This window comes from Carcharhinus amblyrhynchos, chromosome 8 (assembly GCF_965287045.1).
Source record: "Carcharhinus amblyrhynchos chromosome 8, sCarAmb.v2.hapA, whole genome shotgun sequence".
Classification (NCBI taxonomy): domain Eukaryota; kingdom Metazoa; phylum Chordata; class Chondrichthyes; order Carcharhiniformes; family Carcharhinidae; genus Carcharhinus; species Carcharhinus amblyrhynchos.
In genome coordinates, this window is record NC_137331.1 from 58,533,014 (window position 1) to 58,560,151 (window position 27,138).

The 27,138-nt window shown below is 41.5% G+C and overlaps 1 protein-coding gene across 5 annotated transcripts in view; it reads left to right on the forward strand.

The window, feature by feature from the left end:
• arfgef1 (ADP-ribosylation factor guanine nucleotide-exchange factor 1 (brefeldin A-inhibited)) overlaps positions 1 to 27,138 on the forward strand; it is a 250,335-nt gene that overhangs the window by 146,731 nt on the left and 76,466 nt on the right. For all 5 annotated transcript variants that reach the window (XM_080194121.1, XM_080194120.1, XM_080194123.1 and 2 more), the window contains 8 exons: positions 1,768 to 1,969; positions 4,929 to 5,040; positions 8,774 to 8,979; positions 9,091 to 9,175; positions 14,328 to 14,493; positions 17,979 to 18,130; positions 23,568 to 23,696; positions 25,275 to 25,433. In XM_080194121.1, the coding sequence (XP_080050247.1) occupies positions 1,768 to 1,969; positions 4,929 to 5,040; positions 8,774 to 8,979; positions 9,091 to 9,175; positions 14,328 to 14,493; positions 17,979 to 18,130; positions 23,568 to 23,696; positions 25,275 to 25,433 (1,211 nt within the window). The remainder of the gene's footprint in view (positions 1 to 1,767; positions 1,970 to 4,928; positions 5,041 to 8,773; positions 8,980 to 9,090; positions 9,176 to 14,327; positions 14,494 to 17,978; positions 18,131 to 23,567; positions 23,697 to 25,274; positions 25,434 to 27,138) is intronic.

The window sequence follows — 27,138 nt, forward strand, 5'->3', positions numbered from 1 at the left end:
CTGGCCTTCATAGCGAGGGGGATTGAATATAAAAGTAGGGAGGTCTTGCTGCAGCTGTATAGGGCATTGGTGAGGCCGCAGCTGGAGTACTGTGTGCAGTTTTGGGCGCCGCACCTGCGCAAGGATATTTTGGCCCTGGAGGGAGTGCAGAGGAGGTTTACTAGGCTGATGCCGGAGTTGAGGGGATTGAGCTATGAGGAGAGGCTGAATAAACTAGGCTTGTACTCGTTAGAGTTTAGAAGAATGAGGGGAGATCTCATTGAGACGTATAAGATGATGAATGGGATGGATAGGATAGAGGTGGAGAGACTCTTCCCGCTCAAAAAAGACAGTAGGACTAGGGGGCACAGCCTCAAGATAAAGGGGAGGCGGTTTAGAACGGAGTTGAGGAGGAACTTCTTCACTCAAAGGGTGGTGAATCTCTGGAATTCTCTGCCCGTTGAAGTGGTGGAGGCTGCCTCACTAAATATTTTTAAGAAGCGGGTTGATGGGTTCTTGATAAGAGAGGGGATTAAGGGTTATGGGGAGAGGGCGGGAAAGTGGAACTGAGCCACAACAGATCAGCCATGATCTTATTGAATGGCGGGGCAGGCTCGAAGGGCTAGATGGCCTACTCCTGCTCCTATTTCTTATGTTCTTATGTTCTTAAATTGCCCCTTAATGTCAAGGGAACTAGCTAGAGTAAACACATGGGATTTTGAGGATAGGACCTGGGTGAGATTGTGGTTGGTGCAGACTCGATGGGCTGAATGGCCTCCTTCTGTACTGTAGGATTCTATGATTGTTTGTAGAATGTTCCAAATTCAAACTTATGCCTGGAAGAGGAAGTCTACACTCTGGAACACAACAAAACTTTGTGGGCAGCTTTTTATGAGGTCGATTAATGATCACAAAACCTAGGCCATTATCTTTAAGTGTTATAGGATCTGAACAATGCAGTGGATAAAAACTGACCTTTTACCTGGAAGCCAGTTGACAAGGTCTGATATGAAAAATCATTGGTCAGTTGCTGGACATTGATTTGCTGAACAAAACTACATTAATTTGTTAATGACAAAGGTCTGACAATTCACCTGGGATGCTAATTCAGTCAGGATCTTCGGGTTGGGCTAAAGCAAAGAGAGCTGTGCACTATGTTTAGCAATGCTGAGTATATTTGCAAATTTGGAATTCTGACTAGAATATCTGTCAATTTGCTAATTACAAAAAATAAGCCTTTTCTCATAAGATAGCCTATGTTTCTTTATATTTTTTCTTAGCTGAATTCTCGGTAGTAATTGTTTAACATTCAGAAATGTTATTTGTGCACTTTAATTGACTGCAATAAACATTTACCATCCTTAACATAAATCCAAACTTAGTTATTTAGTTACAATTGTTTTGCTTTTAATATGACCCATATTTTACTATTCCTTATTGGCTATCTTCATCAGGAAGGGCAGGTATGTAAAAATGTAGCTCTTACCTAGTTTGGACCTCTTGAATAGGATTAGTGTAAATGAGTATGTCAGGATTTTAATTGTTCTTGTGTGTTAGTTTTGTGTACTGTTACTGATGCCCTTCTAGAATCAGATTATGGATTTCAATTGAGAGAATTTACAGAGTCTATACCTCTTCCAATGCTCCATATGAAAAGAAAAATCATTTTCCAAATAACCCACAGACTTTGGATTAGATTAATATTGTGTTTTGTGATAGTTGGCTTTCTGCATTGTATATTTTAATTAATTAATCTCTAACCTTTTGAATAATCTTATGTGGATGTAGGCCAAGAAAAAACTTCGGAACAAGACAACAATGAAAATAAGTACCCTGACACAATAAATCGTTATGGGAGTATCAATTCCTTAGATTCCACAGCATCATCAGGGATTGGCAGCTATAGCACTCAGACATCTGGTGCAGATAACCCAGAACAATATGAGGTTTTGAAGCAGCAGAAAGAAATCATAGAACAAGGAATTGAGCTGTAAGTTGATAAAACAAAATATATTTGCTTCATTCTGATTACTGTTTCCTGTTGAGTTCAATGGCATGAAAAACTGAGAAGACGATCTGACCCAGGTCAAAATAAACTGATATATTGTAATATCTAATACCATTCAAATTCTACATTAAAGAACATTTGGTTTTCATCTATTGTTATCTCCATTCTTACAAAAAGGAGATAGTTAAAGAGTTGTTGTTGGACATATAAATAATAGCAAATGTCTTCAATTCAAACAGAATCCGAGCAACTTATTGTAACTTGTCTATGAGTCGTGGGCATTACTGGCTCGGCCAGCATTTATTACTCATCTGTAATTGCCCTCAAGAAGGTGGTGGTGAGCTGCCTTCCTAAGCCACTGCAGTCCCTAAAGTGTAGGTACATCCATTGTGCTTTAAGGGAGAGAGATTTTGACCCAGCAACAGTGAAGACACAATGATGGTGAGTGACGTGGGAGGGGAGCCTCCAGATAGTGGTATTCCCATGTGTCTGTTGCCCTTGTCACTCTAGGTCAGTGGTTGTGGTATGAAAGGTGCTACCTAAGGAACCTTGGTGAGTTCCTGCAGTGCATCTTGTAGATGGTGCACATAGCTGCCACTGTGTGCTGGTGGTGGATGGAATTAAATGTTTGTGGATGTTGTACCAATCAAACAGGCTGCTTTGTCCTGCATGATATCAAGCTTCTTGATTGTCACTGGAGCTGCGCTTATCCAGGCAAGTGGATTATATTCTATTACACTCCTGACTTGCGCCTTACTGACTTTGGGAAGTCAGGAAGTGAGTTACTCACCACAATATTCCTCCTCTCTGACCTGCTCTTGCAGCCACAGTATTTATATGACTGGTGCAGTTCAGTTTCTGGCCAGTGGTGACCCCCAGGATATAGATAGTGGGGGATTCAGTGTTGGTAATGCCATTGAATGTCAAGAGTCAATGTTTAGGCTCTCTCTTGTTGGAGATGCTCATTGTTTGACACTTGTGCAATATGAATGTTACTTGCTACTTGTCAGTCCAAACCTGCATATTGTCCAAATCTTGTTGCACTTAGACAGGGACTTCTTCAGTATCTGAGGAGTCTCAAATGCTGCGGAACATTATGTAATCACCTGCAAACATCCCCACTTCTGACCTTATGATGGAAAATCATTGATAATGCAACTGAAGATGATTAGTCCTGGGACAATACCCAGAGGAACTCCTGCATTGATGCCCTGGAACTGAGGTGATTGACCTGCATAAACCACAACCAGCTTTGTTTGTGCTCAGTATGGCTCCAACCAGCAGAGATTCCACCCCTTCCCTGATTCTGTTTACTGGGAGTTTTATTTGGGTTCTTTGAAGCCACACACTGCCTTGATGTCAAGGGTAATCACTCTCACCTTACTTCACTTTAAAGGGAGTTACAATGTTCATTTCCTCATCTTTCACCACCAATTGAATAAATTATGTAGAACAGATATCAATTACTGGTGCATATATGATTTGGGAAATCTGCCCATATTACACATCTGAAGTATTAGTAAGATTAGTAAGTTTGTGGATGACACAAAGATTGTCCAGATGATAACAATGAGGCTGAGTGTCTTGAGCTACATGAAGATGAAGACGGGACAGTCAAATGAGAAGATATGTGGCAGTTGGAATTTAATCCTGTAAAGTGTGAGGTGATGCACTATGGAAGGAATAATTTGACAAGGGAGTATTCAATGAACAGCATGACATAAAGAAGTTCTGTGGAACAAGGGGACCTCGGAAGAGCATGTTAGTAGAGTGGTGAAGAAGGGATGTGGGGCACTTGCTTATATCAAGGCATAGATTACAAAAGCAGGAGAGTCATTTTGGAGTTGTATAGAACTTTGGTGAGCCACAGCCAGAGTACTTTGTGCAGTTATGATTGCCACATTATCAGAAGGAGTAGGTGGAGAAGGTGCAGAGGAGATTCACCAGGATGCTGCCTGGGATGGAACATTTAAGTTATGAAGAGCAGTTGGGTAGGCTTGGATTGTTTTTGTTGGAGCAGAAAAGACTGAGGGGTGACCTAATTGAGGTGTACAAGATTGAGGAGCATGGACAGAGTGGATAAGGAACAGTGGTTTCTCTTGGTTGAAGGGCCAATCAGAAGTGCCAGTAGGTTTGCGGAGAGGGGCAGGAGGTTTGGGAGGTGGAGTGTGGGTGGTGACAGTCTGGAATGTGCTGCCTGGGAGGGTGGTAGAAGTGGGTTGCCTCGTATCCTTTGAAAAGTACCTGGATGAGCACTTGGTATGTCTTAACATTCAAGGCTACGGACCAAATGCTGGTTAATGGGATTAGGTGGGAGGCTGGGTGTTTCTCGCATGTTGATGCAAATTCATTGCCCCTTTCTGCATTGTGTGATTCTCAGTTTCCTGTGAAGGTTATTTGAAGAAGTTTTAGGACAGTTGGGTGATTGCCACTCATGAGAATCAGTGGCAGTCACAGTCACTTTTTGTGGCCCCATTGACATTGGACACAGGCACGATGGTGCCATGGGTCATTATTATTACAGGTCCAAATGTCCCCAACCAAAACTTAATGATCCTATTGAAGCAGCAATGACTTCTACCCTGAAGGACACCAGTGTTTTCAAGAACTCTTCCCGGCTTCTTGATGTTGCAGAAATCTTCCAGGCTGTCTAGGTCTTCGGGAGGGTGTTCTGCAAATTGTGAGAAATTTACCATAGTACATTGGAGCTGCGTGGAGTGGCGTAAAATCGCTTGCTTGTATGTCATTTCAACAATATGTGGAAACCTTTCCCACTGCCTACAAAAGAGATGAATATTTCTTTCTCATTGCTCTCAATCCTATCTTTTAGTGGAAGTATTAATAAATTTAAAGCTAGTAATTTATAATGTGAAATGTTTAATAATCAAGCAGTCAGCCATTTATGTGCTTAGAATTTGAGACAGCTATTTTTTACATTCAGGTTCAATAAGAAACCGAAGAGAGGGATACAGTATCTACAGGAACAAGGAATGCTTGGCACTACACCCGAGGATATTGCCCAATTTCTGCATCAAGAAGAAAGATTAGACACGGTAGGAAGTTATAGCTGTTATTTGAAAGGTTAATAAAACCTTTTCTAGCAGATTTACAATATTTCCATTTATTGGATAATAATTCATGTGGTTTGGCTTCATATTTGTACACTAAACTGTGCTTTTGAAAGGCATGACATTTCCTTCCAATGAACTATTATTTCTCTTCGTTGAAGATAGCACAGGTTTCTTGCAGTGAATTAAAATTCACAAAGTATAAAGATACTAATTTGGCATAGTGATTATTGGCTGGAGTTCCCCACAGCATTTTAGTCAAATATATCATTTTTATCATGTAAATAACATAAGAAATAGGAGCAGGAGGGGGCCATCTAGCCCTTCGAGCCTGCCCTGCCACTCAGTAAGATCATGGCTGATCTGAAGTGGATCAGTTCCACTTTCCCGCTTTCTCCCCATAACCCTTAATTCCCCTGTCTATCAGAAACCTATCCAACCATGACTTAAATATATTTAGCGAGGTAGCTTCCACCACTTCAACGGGCAGAGAATTCCAGAGATTCACCACCCTTTGAGTGAAGAAGTTCCTCCTCAACTCCGATCTAAACTGCACCCCCCCTTATCTTGAGGCTGTGTCCTCTAGTCCTGCTATCCTTTCTAAGCGGGAAGAATCTCTCTACCTCTACCCTATCCATCCCCTTCATTATCTTATATGTCTCTATAAGATCCCCCCTCAGCCTTCTAAACTCCAACGAGTACAGATCCAGTCTATTCAGCCTCTCTTCATAGTTCAACCCCCTCATCTCCGGTATCAGCCTAGTGAACCTCCTCTGCATTCCCTCCAAGGCCAAAATATCCTTCCGCAAGTGCGGCGACCAAAACTGCACACAGTACTCCAGCTGCGGCTTCACCAGTACCCTGTACAGTTGCAGCAAGACCTTTATATTCTATCCCCCTTGCTATCAAGGCCAAGCTGATAAAGTGGGGTAGAATGATGCAGCACATGAGGAGACATTCAGCCCATCATGCTTGTACTTTCTGTTTAATAGAATTCTGTAATTAGTCCTACTCACCTATTCTTTCCCATAATGCTGCAAATTATTTTTCATTAAAGTAATTGTCCGCTGCTTAGACCTACTTTTCTGTCAGTGCATTCTAAATGATCAAAACTCTCCTTATGTCAGCTCTGCTTTTATTTTCTAAGGATTCTAGTAATAGGTGGTGGGGTAACTCTGTTAATGAAGGATGACCTTAGTGGAGTAGTGAGAGATAACCTTAGTTTGGAAAATTGAGATGCAGAATCAGTTTGGGTAAAGATGAGAAATAACAAAAATAGGAAGTCGCTGTGGGACAGAGTGTATAGCAAGAAATAATGGGGGCTGTTAAGAAGGGTGAATAATCATGGGTGATTTTAATCATCATTTAGATTGGATGAATCAGATTGGCAAGGTAACCTGGAAGATGAATTCTTGGAGTGTATTTGGGACAATTTCTATTCCATTCTCTTGCCAATCACGGAGCAGGCTATTTTAGACTGAGATGGGATTAGTTCATGATCCCATGGTAAAGAAGTCTCAAGAGTGATCATAACATGATAGAGTTCACATCCCTTTTAAGGGTGAGAAGAATGGTGTCTTAAACTGGAAGGCACATAGAAGCATATGAGCACAGAGCTGCAAGAAGGTTTAAAAAGTAAGAAAATAGGTTTAAAATGTGGGATAACAAGAGCACTGGCAAATATTTAAGAAAATATTTCATAGCTCTTAGGAAAGATATATTCCATTAAGAAAGAAAGACTTTATGGGAAGGATATTCCTCCCCCCCTCTGTGGCGAACTAAGGAAGTTAAGAATAGTATCAAATTGAAGGAAAAAATACAACACCGAGAAAATGAGTAGCAAGTCAGGAGATTGAACAATATTAAACTAGAAACAAATTTCTAAAAATTAGAGAAATAATGGAACAATAATACATTCTGCAAGTGTTTAGAAGTACGAGAATAACCAAAGTTAGCATTTGTCTCTTTGAAGGTGACACTGGGGAATTAATAATGGGAAATGAAGAAATGGTGGAAGTATTGAACAGATATTTTGTGTCTGTCTTCTCTGTAGAAGACACAAAAAAATCCCAAGAATACTTGAAAATAAAGTAAAAGAGAGAAAGGAACATAAAGCAATCACTCAAGAAAGGATACTGAAAAAATGATTAGGCTGACATGTACCCTGGACCTGATTGATCGTCCTGTGGCCTTAAAAAAAAAATGGCTGCAGAGATAATAGATACATTAATTGTGATCTTCTAAAATTCATTAAATTCCGCAAAGGTTGCAGGTGCTAAAAAAATTGAAAGTTTATTTATTAGTGTCACAAGCAGACTTAGATTAACGCTGCAAATAAGTTAGTGTGAAAATCCCCTAGTTGCCACACTGTGGCACCTGTAACACCTCTATTTATTGCATATGTAACACCCCTATTCAAGAAAGGAGGGAGATATAAAGCAGAAAATATAGGCTAGTTAGCCTAACATCTATTGTTGGAAAATGCTAGAATCTACTATTAAGGAGACAATACCGGGACATTGCATTATGATATTCCAAGTCAGCATGGTTTTTTGGAAAGGAAAATTGTGTTTAACTAATTTATTGGCGTTCTTTGAGAAAGTGACAAACAATGTGGAAAACCCAAGTTACAAAATCAATCTTGTCCTCTAATGTCCTGAGAAAGTACACAGTCCATACAATCCAACAGGTAAAATATGGTCAGATACAGCACATTGAAGTGACAGATGACACCCAAAACAACTTCCGTGGAGTTCTCATCAAATCCCCCCAAGATGCTTGTTGCACTATGAACCAAATAATCTCATTGGAACTCTAAATTGCACAAATGGTTTCCAAACTCCACTCTTGAAGAATACACTTGGAATCTTCCTCCAAATAAAGCTTTCTCTTTGATGCCTTCACCAAGGATCTACATCCAAGATTTCAATCTCCCCTTTCATTATTCCTCTGCCTTGGATTATCACATGCATTCAGACTTCAATATAATTTCTCAGGGACCAAGACCTGCCAATATCTCACCACTGCTTCACAGATTATATTAAGATGTCACCAACCTTTTTAATTTACCTTAAATGTCTGTCTTCTAATCTAGCTGACTTTAAACTTGGTTCTTGCAGTTTTTTTCTTTAATTGAGAGCATTTTTCTTTGCTTTTCATTTGAATTCTCCTGAACAGGACTTTCAAATTCCTGTTCTTCATTCATTTAACTTAATTATTTTCCTGTGGCATTCTATTTGTTGTAAGAAGTCTGACAACACCAGGTTTAAGACCAAACGATTTATTTGATAGTAAACTCACAAGCTTTCGAGGTTCCCCTCTTCATCAGGTGAATGGAGAGTTCTGGCTTCAGACAGTACATATAACAGCACAGACAGTTTACTGATTACTTATTACTCAGTAATCTGTAAACAGTCTGAGGCCAGAACTCTCCATTCACCTGACGAAGAGGGGAACCTCGAAAGCTTGTGAGTTTACTATCAAATAAATCGGTTGGACTTCTTACTGTGTTTACCCTAGTCCAACGCCGGCATCTCCACATCATTCTATTTGTCCCCACTCTTGGATTTTTTTTGGGACTTTCTTGCTTTTTTTCAGAAAGCTGCCTTCTGCAACTCCCTGGTCCTGTCCAGCTTCTCCTAGCTCTAGCTCACAATTTGTTTTTATTACAGATATGGACATCTGTATAGAACAATAATTTAGCTTTTATTCATTTTAGACTCAAGTGGGTGAATATGTAGGAGATAATGACAAGTTTAATAAAGAGGTCATGTATGCCTATGTGGACCAGTTGGACTTTTCATCAAAGGACTTTGTCTCAGCTCTCCGTATGTTTCTGGAAGGCTTCCGTCTTCCAGGGGAAGCTCAGAAAATTGACCGATTGATGGAAAAGTTTGCAGCCAGGTATCTGGAATGTAACCAAGGGTAAGTTACTATTTTAAGTATCAGCAATGTTTATATTGTGTAAATAAATTGGTTATTCAAAATTATGTGAGCTTTGATAATACAAATCATATCTTATATTGCTTTTTTCAGACAAACACTTTTTGCTAGTGCAGACACAGCTTATGTTTTGGCGTATTCAATCATAATGCTGACAACAGATCTTCACAGCTCACAGGTAAGTTCATGAAAATTACAGCATTTTTGTTGTTTATAAGAAGTATTTTAGGATGATTCAAAGCTTTAGCATACTGTAACACCACAAAGTGTAATGCCAAATAGGTTTTGAAAGCCATGGTTGTTTTTCTTCCCATTTTAGTAGTTACTCTGTGCTGCTGTTGCAGAATTATATATTTTGGTTTGCATTTTAATATTTAAGCTTAGAAACCAAATTAAAGACATTGCCTTTACTAATCCTTTCTTCTCCTTTTTGGAGCCATTTAACTGAATGGCGAAGGTTGTTTCTTTGCATAACCCTTTTTATGTCATTAGTTTTGGTCTTATATTTTACGAGATGTGCTGAATAGAATTTATAGAATCATAGAATCATAGAACCCTACAGTGCAGAAAGAGGCCCTTTGGCCCATCGAGTCTGCACCGACCACAATCCCACCCAGGCCCTACCCCATATCCTTACACATTTACCCACTAATCCCTCTAACCTAAGTGACACTAAGGACATAATTTTAGCATGGCCAATCAACCTAACCCACACATATTTGGACTGTGGGAGGAAACCGGAGGAGACCCACGCAGATACGAGGAGAATGTGCAAACTCCACACAGACAGTGACCCGAGCCGGCAATCAAACTCAGGTCCCTGGAGTTGAGAAGCAGCAGTGCTAACCACTCTGCTACTGTGCCACCCCAGTGTCTAAAAACATGGCAGGAAAAGTTGGCAGTCAGCAGCGAAGGATCCTTCACTTTTCCTGCACGAGTCGACAGTTAGACACAAAGAAAATCAGTAAATTCTGCCCTGATAATACAAGATTATTCCAGACTTTCTCCTTGATATTCCAATTGACATTATAAAATCTACTCTGTGAAAATAAATAGGTGCAAGGAAATTACTAGTTTTTGCAACAGAACTAAATTAAACATGTATCAAAAATAGCACTAAAATACTGACAAAATGTTACAAAATGTTATAGCATTGAAAAGAATATAGTTTGAGTGCAGAGAGGAAATCCTCAAACATTCATGGCTTGAGTTTCAATCCAAAGATAATGGGTGTTGTTCTACGATATTTTGTTTAAGTGTCAGGCAGGTGTGGAACTGAGAGAGTTCCAGATTTGTTTTTTGGGTGCATTTTCAATAACAACGTCTCTCCCCCATCCCCAATCAACAATTTCGACTGAATCCATTGCTCACTGCAGAAGCCTGTGGGCAAGGCTTAATGTGCCTGACGGCATGTAGAGGAAGTGTTGCACATGTGCAAATCTCTGATGCTACACATGCACATTAACAGTAGCAGGGGTCTGACAGACAAAGAGCGCTGCTAAGCCCCTACTGCTGCAGGCTGCCTCAAGTACCCCCAAACCTGCAATCGTAGGGGCCTTTGGCCCAAGATGCAGCCCCAGCAACCCAGACCAATCGCGGACCCCCTCCCTCACCAACTGCGGCCCTGCTGCCCTTCCCCCACCGATCGTGGCCTCACTGCAGAGTGGCGGCAGGTGCCCCACCCATAGGTCTGCCCAGTGGGCATTGCCCAGGTGCCCAGTGTGTATTGCCCAGGTGCAAGGCTTGCAGTGTCATGATGCCAGGGCGGCACTGCCAAGGGGCTCCCTCCCCTTGCCCTTGGCTTCTCCGGGGGGCAGGGGGGTCCTTAATGGCCTCCAGTTCCACCAGTGAGGCCAACACAACTGTTCCCATTCAGGAGGAGTAGATGTTTTCCTTGCTGGAGAAGCCATAAAGGCAAGTGAGCCCAAACAATTGACTGTCAGCTCGCTAATCACATTGAAATGAGCATTTTAATAAATTTAAATAAATTAACCAACCTCTCACCCGTTCCCGGTGAGAGGCTGACTATGCCGGAAATCCTGGGATTGTAAAATTGCGCTGGTCGTGAAAACCGGTGCTAATTGCTTCACATTTTACGACCATGTTTTCGGGTGCGTTGCAGTCATAAAATTCCACCCAATGTGTTTTTAACTGTATCAATGCCAAACATATGCTGATTATAATTAATGTTAAAAATAAAAATTAAAAGAAACTGAGATTTTGGTCTAGTCGCTCAGCAGGATGTTGAATTGGGGAACATTAATGATAACCATGCCATTAAATGTCAGGGATAGATGGTTGGACTCTTTTTGGAAATGTTTATTGGTTGACACTTGTTTGGTATGAAATCAATGCAGTAATAATTCCACCAAGTATTTTTAACTGGATTTTTGTCTATCAAACTTAAACTTCATGCAGTGCAACCTGATGAATGTATGGTGGTATGATTGTAATGCCAGTTCAACTTTCCTTCTTATTTTACTCTCCAACTCACTTATTCTATACTCCCTATAATACTGATGATACATGCTGCAAAGTGATATTAAGTAATTATAACATAGAACACTACAGCACAAACAGGCCCTTCGGCCCACGAGTTGCGCCGATCACATCAACACCTACCAATCTATAGACCTATCTATAACCCCCAATCCCATTAAACCCCATATACTCATCCAGAAGTCTTTTAAAAGACCCCAGCGAGTTCGCCTCCACCACCACTGCCGGCAGCCGATTCCATTCACTCACCACCCTCTGAGTGAAAAACTTACCCCTAACATCACTTCTGTACTTTCCTCCCCGCACCTTAAATCTGTGTCCTCTCGTAGCGACCATTTCAACCCGGGGAAATAGCCTCTGAGAATCCACCCTATCTATTCCTCTCAACATTTTATAAACTTCTATCAGGTCGCCTCTCAACCTTCGTCTCTCCAGGGAAAAGAGACCCAGCTCCCTCAACCTAACTTCATAAGGCATGCCTCCCAGTCCAGGCAACATCCTTGTAAATCTCCTCTGTACCCTTTCAATAGCTTCTACGTCTTTCCTATAGTGAGGCGACCAGAACTGCGCACAGTACTCCAAATGAGGCCTGACAAGGGTCTTATAAAGTTGCAGCATTACCTCCCGACTCCTAAACTCAATCCCTCGATTAATGAAGGCCAGTACACCATACGCCTTCTTGACCACCTCCTCCACCTGCGAGGCCAATTTAAGAGTCCTGTGGACCCGGACCCCAAGATACTTCTGCTCTTCAACACTACTAAGACTCCTGCCCTTGATAGTGTACTCGTTCATCCCATTGGTTCTGCCAAAATGGACGACTACACATTTATCCGCGTTGAAGTCCATTTGCTACTTCTCCGCCCAGTCCTGCATCCTATTTATGTCCTGCTGCAACTTTTGACATCCTTCCAGACCATCCACAACACCACCGACCTTCGTGTCATCAGCGAACTTACTTACCCATCCCTCCACTTCCTCATCCAGGTCATTTATGAAAATGACAAACAGCAAGGGTCCTAGAACAGATCCCTGGGGCACTCCACTGGTGACTGACCTCCATTCAGAAAAAGACCCATCCACAACCACTCTCTGCCTTCTGCAGGCAAGCCAGTTCTGGATCCACAAGGCCAAAGGCCCTTGGATCCCATGCCCTCTCACCTTCTCAAGAAGTCTTGCTTGGGGGACCTTATCAAACGCCTTGTTGAAGTCCATATACACCACGTCCACGGCACTTCCTTCGTCAATGTGTTCAGTCACATTATCGAAGAACTCAACTAGGCTCGTAAGGCATGACCTGCCCTTGACAAATCCATGCTGACTATTCCTGATCATGTCAAACCTCTCCAAATGCTCGTAAATCTTGTCCCTCAGAAGCCTCTCCATCAGCTTACCAACCACTAAGGTCAGACTCACTGGTCGGTAATTTCCCGGGCTATCTCTGTTCCCTTTCTTGAAAATAGGAACTACATCTGCAGTCCTCCAATCTTCCGGAACCTCTCCCGTCTCCATTGATGACGCAAAGATCATCGCCAGGGGCTCTGCAATCACTTCCCTCGCCTCCCACAGTATCCTGGGGTACATCCCATCTGGTCCCGGTGACTTATCTATCTTGATAGAATTCAAAAGTTCTAACACATCTTCCACCTTAATATCCACAAACTCAATCTTTTCCATCTGCTGCAAATCCATAGCAAAATCTCCCAGATCAGCTTCCACCGTGAATACTGAGGCAAAGTACTCATTAAGCACCTCTGCCATTTCTTCTGGTTCCACACAGACCTTTCCCCCTTCACCTTTTATAGGTCCTATCCCTCCTCTTCTCATCCTTTTACCTTTCACATATTTATAGAAGGCCTTGGGATTCTCCTTAATCTTACCCGCCAAGGTCTTCTCATGACCCCTTCTGGCTCTCCTAATTTCCCTTTTAAGCTCCTTTCTACAGTCCTTACACTCCTCAAGATCCTTAACCTCTCCTAGTTCCCTGAACCTTTTGTACACCTTCCTTTTCCTCCTGACTAGGTTCAACACAGCCTTCGTGCACCACGGTTCCCGCGGCCTACCAAAACCCCCTTGTCTCATCGGAACGTTGTCATACAGAGCTCCAGACAAACATTCCTTGAATATCCGCCGCCTTCCTTCGGTACTTTTCCCTAAGAACGCCTCATTCCAGTTTATTTGTCCAAGTAACTTCCTGACTCCTTCGTATTTCCCCCTACTCCAGACAAACACCTTCCTAGCCTGCCTGATCCTATCTCGTTCCAATGCAATTGTGAAGGGGATAGAATTATGGTCACCATTCCCAAGATGCTCTCCTACCGAGAGATCCATCACCTAATTGCTGGTTCTTCAACTGTCTCAATCAAATGGCTTTTTCTTGTGAGCTTAAACAGTATTTACTGTTGTTTCATCCCAAGGACACCGCAACTGAGCTCAAAAATTAATCTCTCCATCTGCCACCCATCTCTTGAACACACCATGTTTTCTATCCTGCATGTTCTCTCTGGCTTGCTCACTCTCTCTCGCACATCCTCTCTCTCTTTCTTTCTCTCTCTGTCACTCACCCCATTTTTTATTTGCTCCTTTCCTTCCCCATCCTATCCTTGCCATTTTCCTTGCTTGAAAAGAACCAAAGGAAGTTCAAAGTTTCTCCGCTGGTGCTTTTAAAGATATTGATAAATTTGATGCATATACATGAAATTAGACTAAGGACTTTGGTATATTATAGCGAGCCAGTAAGTAATGTAGCTCTGGATAGGTATATTTTGCAAGCAAAACTTCAGTGAAAAGTAATTAAAATTATTCCTTTCTGTTCTTTCATTTTTAAAAAGGTGAAGAATAAAATGACAAAAGATCAGTATATTAAGATGAATAGAGGAATCAATGACAGCAAAGATTTGCCTGAAGAATATCTCTCCGCTATCTATGATGAAATAGCAGGAAAGAAAATTTCAATGAAGGAGACAAAAGAGCTAACAATCAAGTCCTCCAAACAGAGTAAGTTGAACTAATGCTGCATTGCATATGCCTTTCACTGGGAAGTTTCTCTCCTAGAGTAATAGTGGAGCTTTTAGCTTCTTATATTAGATATTTTCTTTGCTTCCATATCCTCAGTCACTCTTATAAGTTAACCTTGTGTCCCCTCCAATTCAGATCGTGTCACTTTCCTGTCCAATACCTACCAAATGAAAGCATAACCCAGAAACACATCCTGTGCTGTATATATTTTTATATAAATAAATCTTACTAGGGTTTGAACCAGAGTTTAATGTACATAAGATAGATGAAGAAAAAGGCATATGTTTTTCCCCAGATTCTTTGACATTGAAAATAATAAAGATGGAACGTGTTTTCTCTTCAAACATAGTCTTCAATCGTTCGTTTACTCACTATAGTCTCAAATGAGTTGACTTCCTTTATCAGCCTACTGTGAAAACATAAAAAGATAAAGGCTGGGATTTTCTGGTTGCACCTGCCCCAAGGCCGACAATTCCCACCCGAGATTGCGGACCTTAAAATGTTCCGCCAAATTTTGTCCTGCCCACAATGATTCCCAAGGCAGGGGGAACTGCAAAATTTGCTGAGAGTCTCTTTCCACTGTATTTGTCAGCTTCTGAAGGCTTCATTTAAACACGGGCTCTTCTATTTTCTTGGAATCACAGTACAAAGGAGACCCATCATAGAACACTGGATATAAAGTTGGTTTCCAGCAAAGAATGGGTTTGATCATGACCCCTTGGGTAATGAGACCAACTTTCTCAAGAATTAGGAATGGGCAACAATTGGCCTTTCCAGTGACACATTCCATGGGCAAATCAAAAAGGATTCTGTTCAGATATTTCCATGCTCAAAGTCTTAGAAGTCTAATAAATGGTTTTGAAAGTTGAAGGTCCAACCTTAGTATAATGTTTGCGCATCTCAGAGTCATGCGTCATGCTGGGTGAATTGGCAACAATGTGGGTCATTTATGACAGTAGCATAAGATGTTATGAGTTCCAAATAATTGTCTTCTGGAGTGAATAAGCAATTAACACTAGATACCCTCAGATGTGAACCAAAGCAAACTTGCATCTGGAGGAAAATGAAGCAAAGTGACCAGCTTAAACTCATGGCTCACTGTTAAAAGAAATACTGTCTGTTACCCTTGGGATTAAATCTTCTGATGCTGAATGTGGATAGAATTTTGAGATCCAATGGGAAAATAAGTATAGCTAGCACTACCTCATAAATGAGTACCTATTTCTTTTATTAAGTAATTTAAGGTGAATGAATTAGCCATCAAAATGTCACTAATCCACCTATTACTAAAACAGTGATGTTGGAAAATCCTCATGAAGATATTTGTTTGAAAATCAATCTGTATATTCAAGAAAGATGTTCCCCAAGATTAGGGCCAAAATTTTCTGGCTGTTCACACAGGCAGGACTTTCTGGTTCTGCCAACAGCATGTTCCTGCATGGGTTTCCTAGAGCATGGGGTGGACATAAAAAGGAAATTCCAATGATAGCAACGGGACCAGAAGATCCCACCGCTGACCAATGGCATGCCACTTCCTGCCATGAAAGAGACACTGCAGGAAGCCAGAAAATCCTGTCTATTATCTTTCATTTGGCAATTAACCTTCACGTAGGGTTTCAGTTGCATTCTAATCAATTCTTGTTAAAATCTTCTGAACCTGAGCTGGTGTGATAACTGCTAGTAGACTATACAGAACTTCAGTAGGCTTAATGTGAATAGGTCTGTTGTCATTTGATGTGATGTGGAGATGCCTGCGTTGGACTGGGGTAAACACAGTAAGAAGTCTGACAAACCAGGTTTGGTTCATTGGTTGGACTTAAACCTGGTGTTGTCATTTGATGTGCACCGTTCTTGCTAGAGATATGTCATGTAACAACAAAAACTTACATTTTGCGCAGCACTTTTGCCGAAATGTCCCAAGGTGCTTCACAGGAGTATTATAAAACAAAGCATGACCTCAAGCCACAAAAGGAGATAATAGACCAGGTAGCCAAAGGCATGACCAAAAAGGTTGGTTTTAAATAACGTTAATGGAGGAAAGGGAAGGAAGTGAGATATAGGGTGGAAATTCTAGAACTTGGGATCTAGTAGCTGAAGACATGACCACTAACTGCGGAACAGTTAAAGTCAGGGATGCGTGAGGGAAAAATTAGTTCAAATATCTTAGATGATTGCGGAACTGGAGGAGATTGCAGTGATTGGGAGTGATTGCAGTGACTGGGTCATGGAAGAATTTGAAAGTAATGAGAATTTAAAAATCAAGATTTTGCTTGACTCTGAGCCGTTGTAGATCAGTGAGCGTACGTGAACAGAATTTAGTGTGAGTGAAACCGCAAGCAGCAAAGTTTGGATTATTTCAAATTTAGGACAGGTAGAGTGTGGAAAACCCATCACGTGTGCTTTGAAAGAGTCAAGTCTAAAGTCAATGAAGGGATAAATAGGACTTCAGCAGCATAAGCTAAGACAGGGCACAGTAAGGCTATGATGCTGCAAGAAGTAGTCTTACTGAGGACCTGAGTATGTTCTCCCTCTTATTCATCCACTCGTACCAACTGTTTCTGTTGAATATTTCTCATCATTTAATGGAAAAGAATGCAGAAAATAGGTAGTATTGTGCTTTTACCAACATCTTGCTTAATACCTTGATATATTGCAACAATTTTTACAACATGTTTCCATAAATATGTTTTATATCTTCATCACATTTCACAAATTGTACATATAGTGTTGTTTGTACAGCAGTATTTTTTTGATTGTTGCGCTTTTCTGAAATTAGGATTTGTTCTGACTATGAATTCACAGTACTGAGCTCTTGAGAAACTTGTCAGTTGTAGAAAGAGGGCATTTGACCTATCGAGCCTGCATCAACCACAATCCCACCCAGACCCCATCCTCTCGATCCCATGCATTTCCCCGAACTAATCTCCCTAACACCAACGGGTAATTTAGCATGGCCAATCCATCTAACCCATGCATCTTTGGACTGTGGAAGGAAACTGGAACACCTGGAGGAAACCCATGCAGACACAGAGAATGTGAAAACTTCACACACATAGTGACCCAAGCCGGGAATCGAACCAAAGTCCCTGGCGCTGTGAGGCAACAGTACTAACCACTGTGCCGCCTGGTATGAGGGTAGGCATTAGCATTCAATCTGGAATACAGTAGAAATTGCCATTCAACATGATACTGTGTGATGCAAACTAATCTGGAAAGTGAAATCACAAAGAGCTTCATAACATAAACAAAATTTTAGCATGACATTAAAGCTATGATGTAGCTGTTGGGTTCAAATGCCGTAATAAAATGCTCAAGTGTTTATCATTTGCAATTATTGAAGTTTAAAGCAATGTTTTTTGTTTCTTCCAGTGTTACTGTTACGAAATAATTCCAAACACAAATTGATATTCTCATCAAGATCTCAATATCTAACATTTTTAATCAATGGAATTTTTTTTCTGTAGATGTAGCCAGTGAGAAACAGCGGAGGCTTTTATATAACCTGGAGATGGAACAAATGGCTAAAACTGCTAAGGCCCTTATGGAAGCTGTAAGCCATGTACAGGCACCTTTTACCAGTGCTACACACTTGGATCATGTTAGGCCAATGTTTAAAGTAAGTTATTAGTCTCTAACAGAAATGTATTGCAAAATGTTTTTTTATTCTATTGAGTAAACCCTGCCACTTTTTTACCATCTTCCTTCTTGGGTCATAGTTCCCTTTCCACCCCACCTGAGTGCAATTTACTTGCCCCACACCCTGGACAACAGAGTTATCTATAATTACCTCCTTACAGACTGTGGGTAGAGGTAATTTTTTTCATTGTTCGTCAGTATGTTTGTTTGTAAACAATATATCTCCAAAGCTAATGAACTAATTTCAACAAAATTTGGTACTCAGGGTATGATCCAAAGAAGAACTGATTCGTTTGAGATTTAAATCTGGATTTTCGTATTTTTTTAAAAGATCTGTTAACATTGAGAAATGGGCTGAATTGTTTTTTTAAAATGTGGGTTGTTTGATTTAGAATGTTGTTGGCTCTTTGGCTCTTTGATTTAGAATATTGTGGATTGTCTTTAGCTGTTGTAGTGCAGTTTGTCTCAAAACATGAGCAGAATTTTCAGAGCAGGTTGTTCGACGTGAAGCTTCCTCAGTGATCTGGAAATTCAATAAATTTTCCAGCTTTATGGTTATAGAGTAAGCTTTGAGAAAGAGTTACGTAATAGTAATAACCCTGAGTTAACACAAAGATGAGCTATGAACAAAATAGAACAAGTGGCTTCAAGTGATAGAAATTTGAAGTTGCTGTTGAGCACTGAACTGTTTCAGTTTCCTTATTACTATGGTGTAATCATTTAATCTTGAATCAAGTTGTAATTTGAGTAAGACTTCTATAGAATCAAATTGTTGTGTATTTATAAACTGTTAAGACTTGTTATAATCTGAAATAAATCTCAGTTCAAAAATATTATCTCAAGTAAATTTGTGGAAGTTATTACCAATTCAATCACTATTGAGGTATCTGGAAGAAAGGTATTGCAACATATTTCCCCTCCTCTTTATTTCACCCAACCAAAATAAACAGAGTAAACAACCAGAAAATCTAACCTTGAATTATGCATTATTCATCTTCACTTTAGTATGCACATGGCTTCAACAGCTCACCGCCATTGTGTCCCACAGTATGTTTGGAGTACTGTGTGCAGTTTTGGGCGCCGCACCTGCGCAAGGATATTTTGGCCTTGGAGGGAGTGCAGAGGAGGTTTACTAGGCTGATACCGGAGTTGAGGGGGTTGAGCTATGAGGAGAGGCTGAATAAACTAGGCTTGTACTCGTTAGAGTTTCGAAGAATGAGGGGAGATCTCATTGAGACGTATAAGATGATGAATGGGATGGATAGGATAGAGGTGGAGAGACTCTTCCCGCTCAAAAAAGACAGTAGGACTAGGGGGCACAGCCTCAAGATAAAGGGGGGGCGGTTTAGAACGGAGTTGAGGAGGAACTTCTTCACTCAAAGGGTGGTGAATATCTGGAATTCTCTGCCCGTTGAAGTGGTGGAGGCTGCCTCGCTAAATATTTTTAAGAAGCGGGTTGATGGGTTTTTGATAAGAGAGGGGATTAAGGGTTATGGGGAGAGGGCGGGAAAGTGGAACTGAGCCACGACAGATCAGCCATGATCTTATTGAATGGCGGGGCAGGCTCGAAGGGCCAGATGGCCTACTCCTGCTCCTATTTCTTATGTTCTTATGTTTGATCATCTGAACCTATCCTTCAAGCTAAGCTTGCTGTTCATTCATTAAAGATTTGACGCACACAACATGAGCGTCTTTTGCTGTGAGCCTATTCAATATATTCAGTTCTGTGCAGGTCATATAATATTGGGTCATATTTTCATTATTTTCTACTGAAGTACTCTGTCAATACTCAAATTTCATAAGAACATAAGAAATAGGAGCAGGAGTAGGCCATCCAGCCCTTCGAGCCTGCCCCGCCATTCAATAAGATCATGGCTGATCTGTCGCTGCTCAGTTCCACTTTCCCGCCCTCTCCCCATAACCCTTAATCCCCTCTCCTATCAAAAACCCATCAACCCGCGTCTTAAAAATATTTAGCGAGGCAGCCTCCACCACTTCAACGGGCAGAGAATTCCAGAGATTCACCACCCTTTGAGTGAAGAAGTTCCTCCTCAACTCCGTTCTAAACCGCCCCCCTTTTATCTTGAGGCTGTGCCCCCTAGTCCTATTGTCTTTTTTGAGCGGGAAGAGTCTTTCCACCTCTATCCTATCCATCCCATTCATCATCTTATACGTCTCAATGAGATCTCCTCTCATTCTTCTAAACTCTAACGAGTACAAGCCCAGTTTATTCAGCCTCTCCTCATAGCTCAACCCCCTCAACTCCGGTATCAGCCTAGTAAACTTCCTCTGCACTCCCTCCAAGGCCAAAATATCTTTGCGCAGGTGCGGCGCCCAAAAATGCACACAGTACTCCAGTTGCGGCCTCACCAATGCCATATACAGCTGCAGCAAGACCTCCCTACTTTTATATTCAATCCCCTTCGCTATGAAGGCCAGCATCCCATTCGCCTTCCTGACCACCTGCTGCACCTGCAAGCTGGGTTTTTGCGACTCATGCACAAGGACCCCGAGGTCCCTCTGCACCGTCGCCTGCTGCAGTTTTTCGCCTCGTAAGTAATAGTCCTTCCTACCATTTTTCCTACCAAAGTGGACCACCTCACACTTGCCAACATTAAATTCCATTTGCCATTTCCTGGCCCATTCGCCCAGCCTATCTAGATCCTTCTGCAGACTCTCCACACCCTCCGCACAATTTGCCGTTCCCCCAATCTTGGTGTCATCAGCAAATTTCGACCCTCTACACTCGGCTCCCTCCTCCAGATCATCTATGTAAATGGTAAAAAGCTGAGGCCCCAGCACCGACCCCTGGGGCACTCCACTAGTCACCATCCGCCAATCCGAATAGCACCCGTTGACCCCCACTCTCTGCCTCCTATTTGACAACCAATCCTCTATCCACGCTAACACCCTACCCCCAACTCCATGTCCCTCGACCTTCTGCAATAACGTCTTGTGAGGCACTTTGTCAAACGCTTTCTGAAAATCTAGAAAGACCACATCCACCGGCTCTCCTCTATCCACCGCCCTAGACGCATCCTCATAGAACTCCAGTAAATTTGTCAGACACGACTTCCCTTTAATGAAACCGTGCTGCGTCTGCTCTATCAAGCAATTCCCTTCAAGATGCCTCGCAATTTCCTCCTTAATGACAGATTCTAACATTTTACCTACCACAGACGTTAAACTAACCGGCCTATAATTCCCCACCTTTTGCCTGGCACCCTTCTTAAACAACGGCGTAACATTAGCCGTTTTCCAATCATCCGGCACTTCCCCGGAATCCAGCGACGTTTGGAAAATAACCACCAAGGCATCCACTATCACCTCCGCCATTTTTTTCAGAACCCTCGGATGCATTCCATCCGGTCCTGGGGACTTGTCCACAATCAGCCCCTCCAGTCTGTCGAGCACCGCCTTTCTAGTAACAGTAATGTCATTAAGACCCTCCAGTCCTACCACCTTTCTATCGCTAACACCCGGCAAATTATTCACGTCCTCCTCCGTGAAGACAGAAACAAAAAAGTTATTCAATACCTTAGCCATATCCCCATCCCCTACCACTAGGTCCCCTTTCTCATCCTCTAAAGGACCAACATTCACCCTAGCCAGCCTCTTCCTTTTTATATATTTATAAAAACTCTTGCTATCCTTTTTTATATTAAGCGCTAGCCCAGCTTCATAGTTTCTCCTACCCTTCCTTATCAACTTCTTTGTCAATCTTTGTTGACATTTAAACCTCTCCCAATCCTCTTCTCGCCCACTACTCTTAGCTACTCTAAATTCCTCCGCTTTTAGTTTAACACTTTCCTTCACCTCCTTTGTTATCCACGGCTTATTACCTCTCCTCCTACTATCCTTTTTGACCATCGGAATAAATTTCCGTTGAGCACCAAGAAAGATCTCCTTAAAGATCCTCCACTGCTCCTTAACAGACCCTCCCTCCAACGCGCTCTCCCAGTCCACATTCGCCAATTCTTCTCTCATCCTACCGTATTTCCCTCTATTCAAACAAAGGACGCGTGTCCGGGAACCCACTTTCTCCTCCTCCATCTGCACCAGAAACTCCACCATACAATGATCACTCTCCCCAAGAGGATCCTTCACCACAAGGTCCCTAATTCTACCCGCTTCATTACATAGCACCAGATCCAAGATAGCTCGCTCCCTCGTCGGCTCCAACACACACTGTTCGAGGAAACTATCCCGGCAGCATTCCAAGAACTCTTCCTCGAGCCCCCCACGTCCAACATGGGTCGACCAATCAATATGCAGATTGAAATCCCCCACAACTACGGCCGTCCCATTCCTGCACGCCGCACTTATTTGCGCGTTAACAGCCCGCCCCACCTCCAGATCATTATTCGGGGGCCTATAGACGACACCCACCAGCGTCTTCCTCCCTTTGCTGTTCCTAATCTCCACCCACAACGATTCCACCCTCTGCTCCTTGGCTCCAATATCATCCCTTGCTACCACCGTGATGCTATCCTTAATCAGCAGAGCTACGCCCCCCCACTTTTCCCTCCTGTCTATCCTTCCTAAACACTTGATAGCCCTGTACATTCAGCTCCCAGTCCCTGTCACCCTGCAGCCACGTCTCTGTAATGGCCACCAGATCGTATGCATTTGTGTCGATCTGCGCCATCAGCTCATCCACTTTATTCCGAATGCTTCGTGCATTCAGATAAAGTGCTTTCATCCCAGCCTTCACCTGGACCCTATTTGCCGCAACGCCACCAACTATACTCACGCCCCCTACTCCCTCTATTATTGGGACATCCTCGGCCTCTTCCCTTACATGTACACTCTCCTTAACTTTAGACCTCGTAAGGTCACCTACCCTCACACCCTCCCCCCCCAAATTATAAGAACCTTCTTGCATCTGTGTCTCCATTTCTCTCAGCATTTTAAAAAGCTGGATTTTGCCTCTTAATCTTTTCTGCAATCCCTTTGTTTTTCCTGTTTTATCTTTTATTCCTGGGGTCTCTTTAAAATATCTTTTGTAACATTTTTCAAAACAAAATCAACACACTGCTGATGCTGAAGATCTGAGATGAAAGCATATAATACTTGAGAGTTAACAGTTCTTTGTTATAAACTGTTAAATTCTAAGTAAAATCATCAACTTGAAAAGTTAACTATATTTTTCTCTCCCTGTTGCTGACTGAACAGCTGAGCTATTCTAGCTTGTGCTGATTTTATTTCCTTTCATTGCTGATATATATGGAAAAATACATTTTAACATTGGTGTGAAATAAGGACTAGAAAGAAGGAATTACTTTATTGCAGTGCCATTCAGAGTTGTATGTCTGAAAAGCTTGGCACTGGAAATGGTGCATTACGAATATCAGCTGGCGAACTGTGCTGTTTATTTTTTCAGAAAAGTTTTTAAGAGGAAATTTTCTGTTTCATAGTTGGCTTGGACACCATTTTTGGCAGCTTTCAGTGTTGGCTTACAAGATTGTGATGATACAGAGGTGGCCTTTCTTTGCCTAGAGGGCATACGGTGTGCTATTCGGACAGCTTGTATCTTCAATATTCAGGTAATATTCAGCACCCTCATAAATCAATCAGTTCCTTACCGAGAAAATTTAATAACATGGATACTATTTATCAGGGCATTTGTTATGCTTACGAAATCACCAGAAATTAGTATTGAGTTGAACTAAACAACATTTTATGCCATGGTGGCAATGAAATGTTCAGCAATAATATATGTTTGCTTTTAGCCTTATAAAAAGTCACCTGTTTAAAGTATGTTTGTTCCAAGCATGTCATGGTGCCTCCCCCGTCACCTCTTTGTACAAGACTGCAAATTCTTCTCACCAGCAGAATATTTTGTTTTAAAGATAGCACTTCAATTTTTAAAGCTGCCCTCAAACTGCCCTAAAACTTGTTACCAGGAAAACAATTGTGTAAAACAAAACAAAATGTATAAATTGCATACATTAACTATTTTTTGTTTTGTTTTTGGATTGGAAGATTCTAAAATCTTCGGCACGGTAGCACAGTGGTTAGTACTGCTGCTTCACAGCTCCAGGGATCTGGGTTCGATTCCCGGCTTGGGTCACTGTCTGCGTAGAGTTTGCACATTCTCCTCGTGTCTGTATGGGTTTCGTCCGGGTGTTCCGGTTTCCTCCCACAGTCCAAAGATGTGCAGGTTAGGTTGATTGGCCATGCTAAAATTGCCCCTTAGTGTCCTGAAATGCATAGAGGGATTAGTGGGTAAATGTAGGGATATGGGGGTAGGGCCTGGGTGGGATTGTGGTCGGTGCAGACTCAGTGGGCCAGATGGCCACTTTCTGCACTGTAGGGTTTCTATGATTCTATAATTAATTAGAGCTGCTAGGTAGTTTGATAATAGGTTAAAATTTAGCCGAATTGGGCCGAATGGCCTCTTTCTGTACTGTACATTTCTATGACTCTATGAAGTGGGATGCTGGGCTACTCAAGAAAGTTCAGTTTGGAAAGGGTGGCACGGTAGCACAGTGGTTAGCACTGCTGCTTCACAGCTCCAGATCTGGATTCGATTCCCGGCTTGTTTGTCTGTGTGGAGTTTGCACATTCTCCTCGTGTCTATGTGGCTTTCCTCCAGGTGCTCCGGTTTCCTCCCACAGTCCAAAGATGTGTGGGTAAGGTTGATTGGCCATGCTAAAAATTGCCCTTAGTGTAGGTTAGAGGGATTAGTGGGTAAATGTGTAGGGATGTGGGGGTGGAGCCTAGGTGGGATTGTGGTCAGTGCAGACTCAGTGGGTCAAATGGCCTCTTTCAGTACTGTAGAGTTTCTATGAAAATTTATTCTTATTAAATGCAGTTTTTTCAATATGAAGTGATTAAGATTTTCGATGGCAGAGAAAGACACTACCAGAATTCACAATAGTTAAATCTGTGCTTTATGAAACTCAATTATTCATTATACAGATGTGCTCATCTGACAACTCATCTTTCCAGAAAATAAAGAAAATATCTTATTTTTGGGGAACCATGACTTCTAATATGTATTTTACATTTTTACTCACTCATGGAATGTGAATGCTGCTGGCAAATGAACATTGATACTTCAAACTAAAATTTCTCATGTTTTATTTTGCATTGTAAATGTCCTTTTTTTATATTAACAGCTTGAAAGAGATGCGTATGTGCAGGCTCTTGCACGATTTACTTTATTAACAGCCAGTTCTGGCATCACTGAAATGAAGCAGAAGAACATTGATACTATCAAAACTCTCATCACAGTGGCTCATACAGATGGTAACTATCTTGGGACCTCCTGGCATGAGGTATGAAATGTCTTTATATTTACTACCATGTTTCCTCTCTGACTGGGAGAAGCTTGTCTAATTCTATTGAGATTATGTGCTTTTGAAATGGAATTTTTAAACTTGTTGGCTTTTCATCAATATTTATTTATTAAATTGTTCTGACTTTTTAAATAAGTGTTATACAAAATGTATAATGTCTTTGGAGCATTAACAAAGCAATAATGTGATGTTCTGGCTGATTTTTCTATGAAAGGAAGTCAATTGCCTGGTATTTTCTAATTTCAGACAGCTATAATTGTTTCATTGCTTTTCAGTATTAATTGATTTGCTTGTCATCACTGATTTTTCTATTGTTAAGAGTTATGATTGGATAGGATACTGCTTTCAAACATGGTTTTGCCATTTGTGCTAGATGTGCAGTAATTTCTAAAATTACTTTTCACATATCTCATCCTATGCTTGTTAACATAATAGAGCTGGGCAGTTACACCGGATTGTTGTCAGTCAGTAACCTGCATCCTTCCTTGGAACCATCCAAGCAACCATTTACACATAAGCAAATCCAGAAAGTTTACAAATTTCATAAATTGAACAAAACCCTATTTTATATTTGCATATTGCAAAATACTTAATAGTCGATCTATGACAAGAAATTGTTCTTAATACCACAATATTAATGGAACAGTGGAAGAAAAGCAAAATAATTTTGAATTTTGTAATAAGGAAATCTGTAAGTCTGCCCTTCCCTCAGGTCCTGGTAAAACCAGAGTGCCAAGCACTGATGTGTGGCCTCAAAAGATCAATGGAAAAGTGTTGGAAATTGATGAGGATGCCTTGAGCGATCTGAGGAGACAGCAGGGGATGCCCATAAAGGGCATGGGCTTTGCAATGCTGGAAGGATAGCACATGCCATGGAGTGCAGTGGATCATGGAGTGGTTAATATAGAGCTTTTCTGCTCCTCTTACTCCACAGGCAGTGCTAGAAAAGCACTTAGAACACAGGGATAGGAGGAGACAATTGAGCTCATCGAGCCTGTTCCACAATGTACTGAGATGATGGCTGAATTGTGGGGCCTAATGCTAAATACCTGCTTTTAACCCATATTCCTTAATATCTTTGCTTAACAAACATTTATCTATCTCAGATATAAAGTTAGGAACCAATCTGGCATCCGCTGACATTTGTGGAAGAGATTTCCAAACTTCTATCACTCTGTGTGTAGAAGTGCTTCCTAACATCTCTTCTGAACAGTCTGACCCTAATTTTTAGATTATGCCCCCGAGTTCTAGAATCTCCAAACAGTGGAAATAGTTTGGGGGCGATTCTCCCCCAAAAAATTGTCAGTGTCGAATTTGCGTAAAAAGTGGAGTAAATCCCGCTGGTTTTTTCAACAGGAGTTTCAAAATGAATCTCCCACACTGTGCACTAGCATGATTCACTCCAGAAATCAGAGAGCGGGACCTATTCCCACTTGGACTGAAATCCATCTGCCACAGTTTTGCGCATGTACTCAGTCTATCAATATCCCTTTGTAATTTTAAACTAACATGTATGCAGTCCACAGTGCTGCCAAACTTTGTATTTTCAGCAAATTTAAATATGTGATTTGCTATGCCACTATCCAAGTCATTAATAAATAATGTGAACAATTGAGGCCCCAACAGTCAAATCCCATCAATTTGAGTACCTACCCATTATTCCTACTTTCTGCTGCTAGCACTC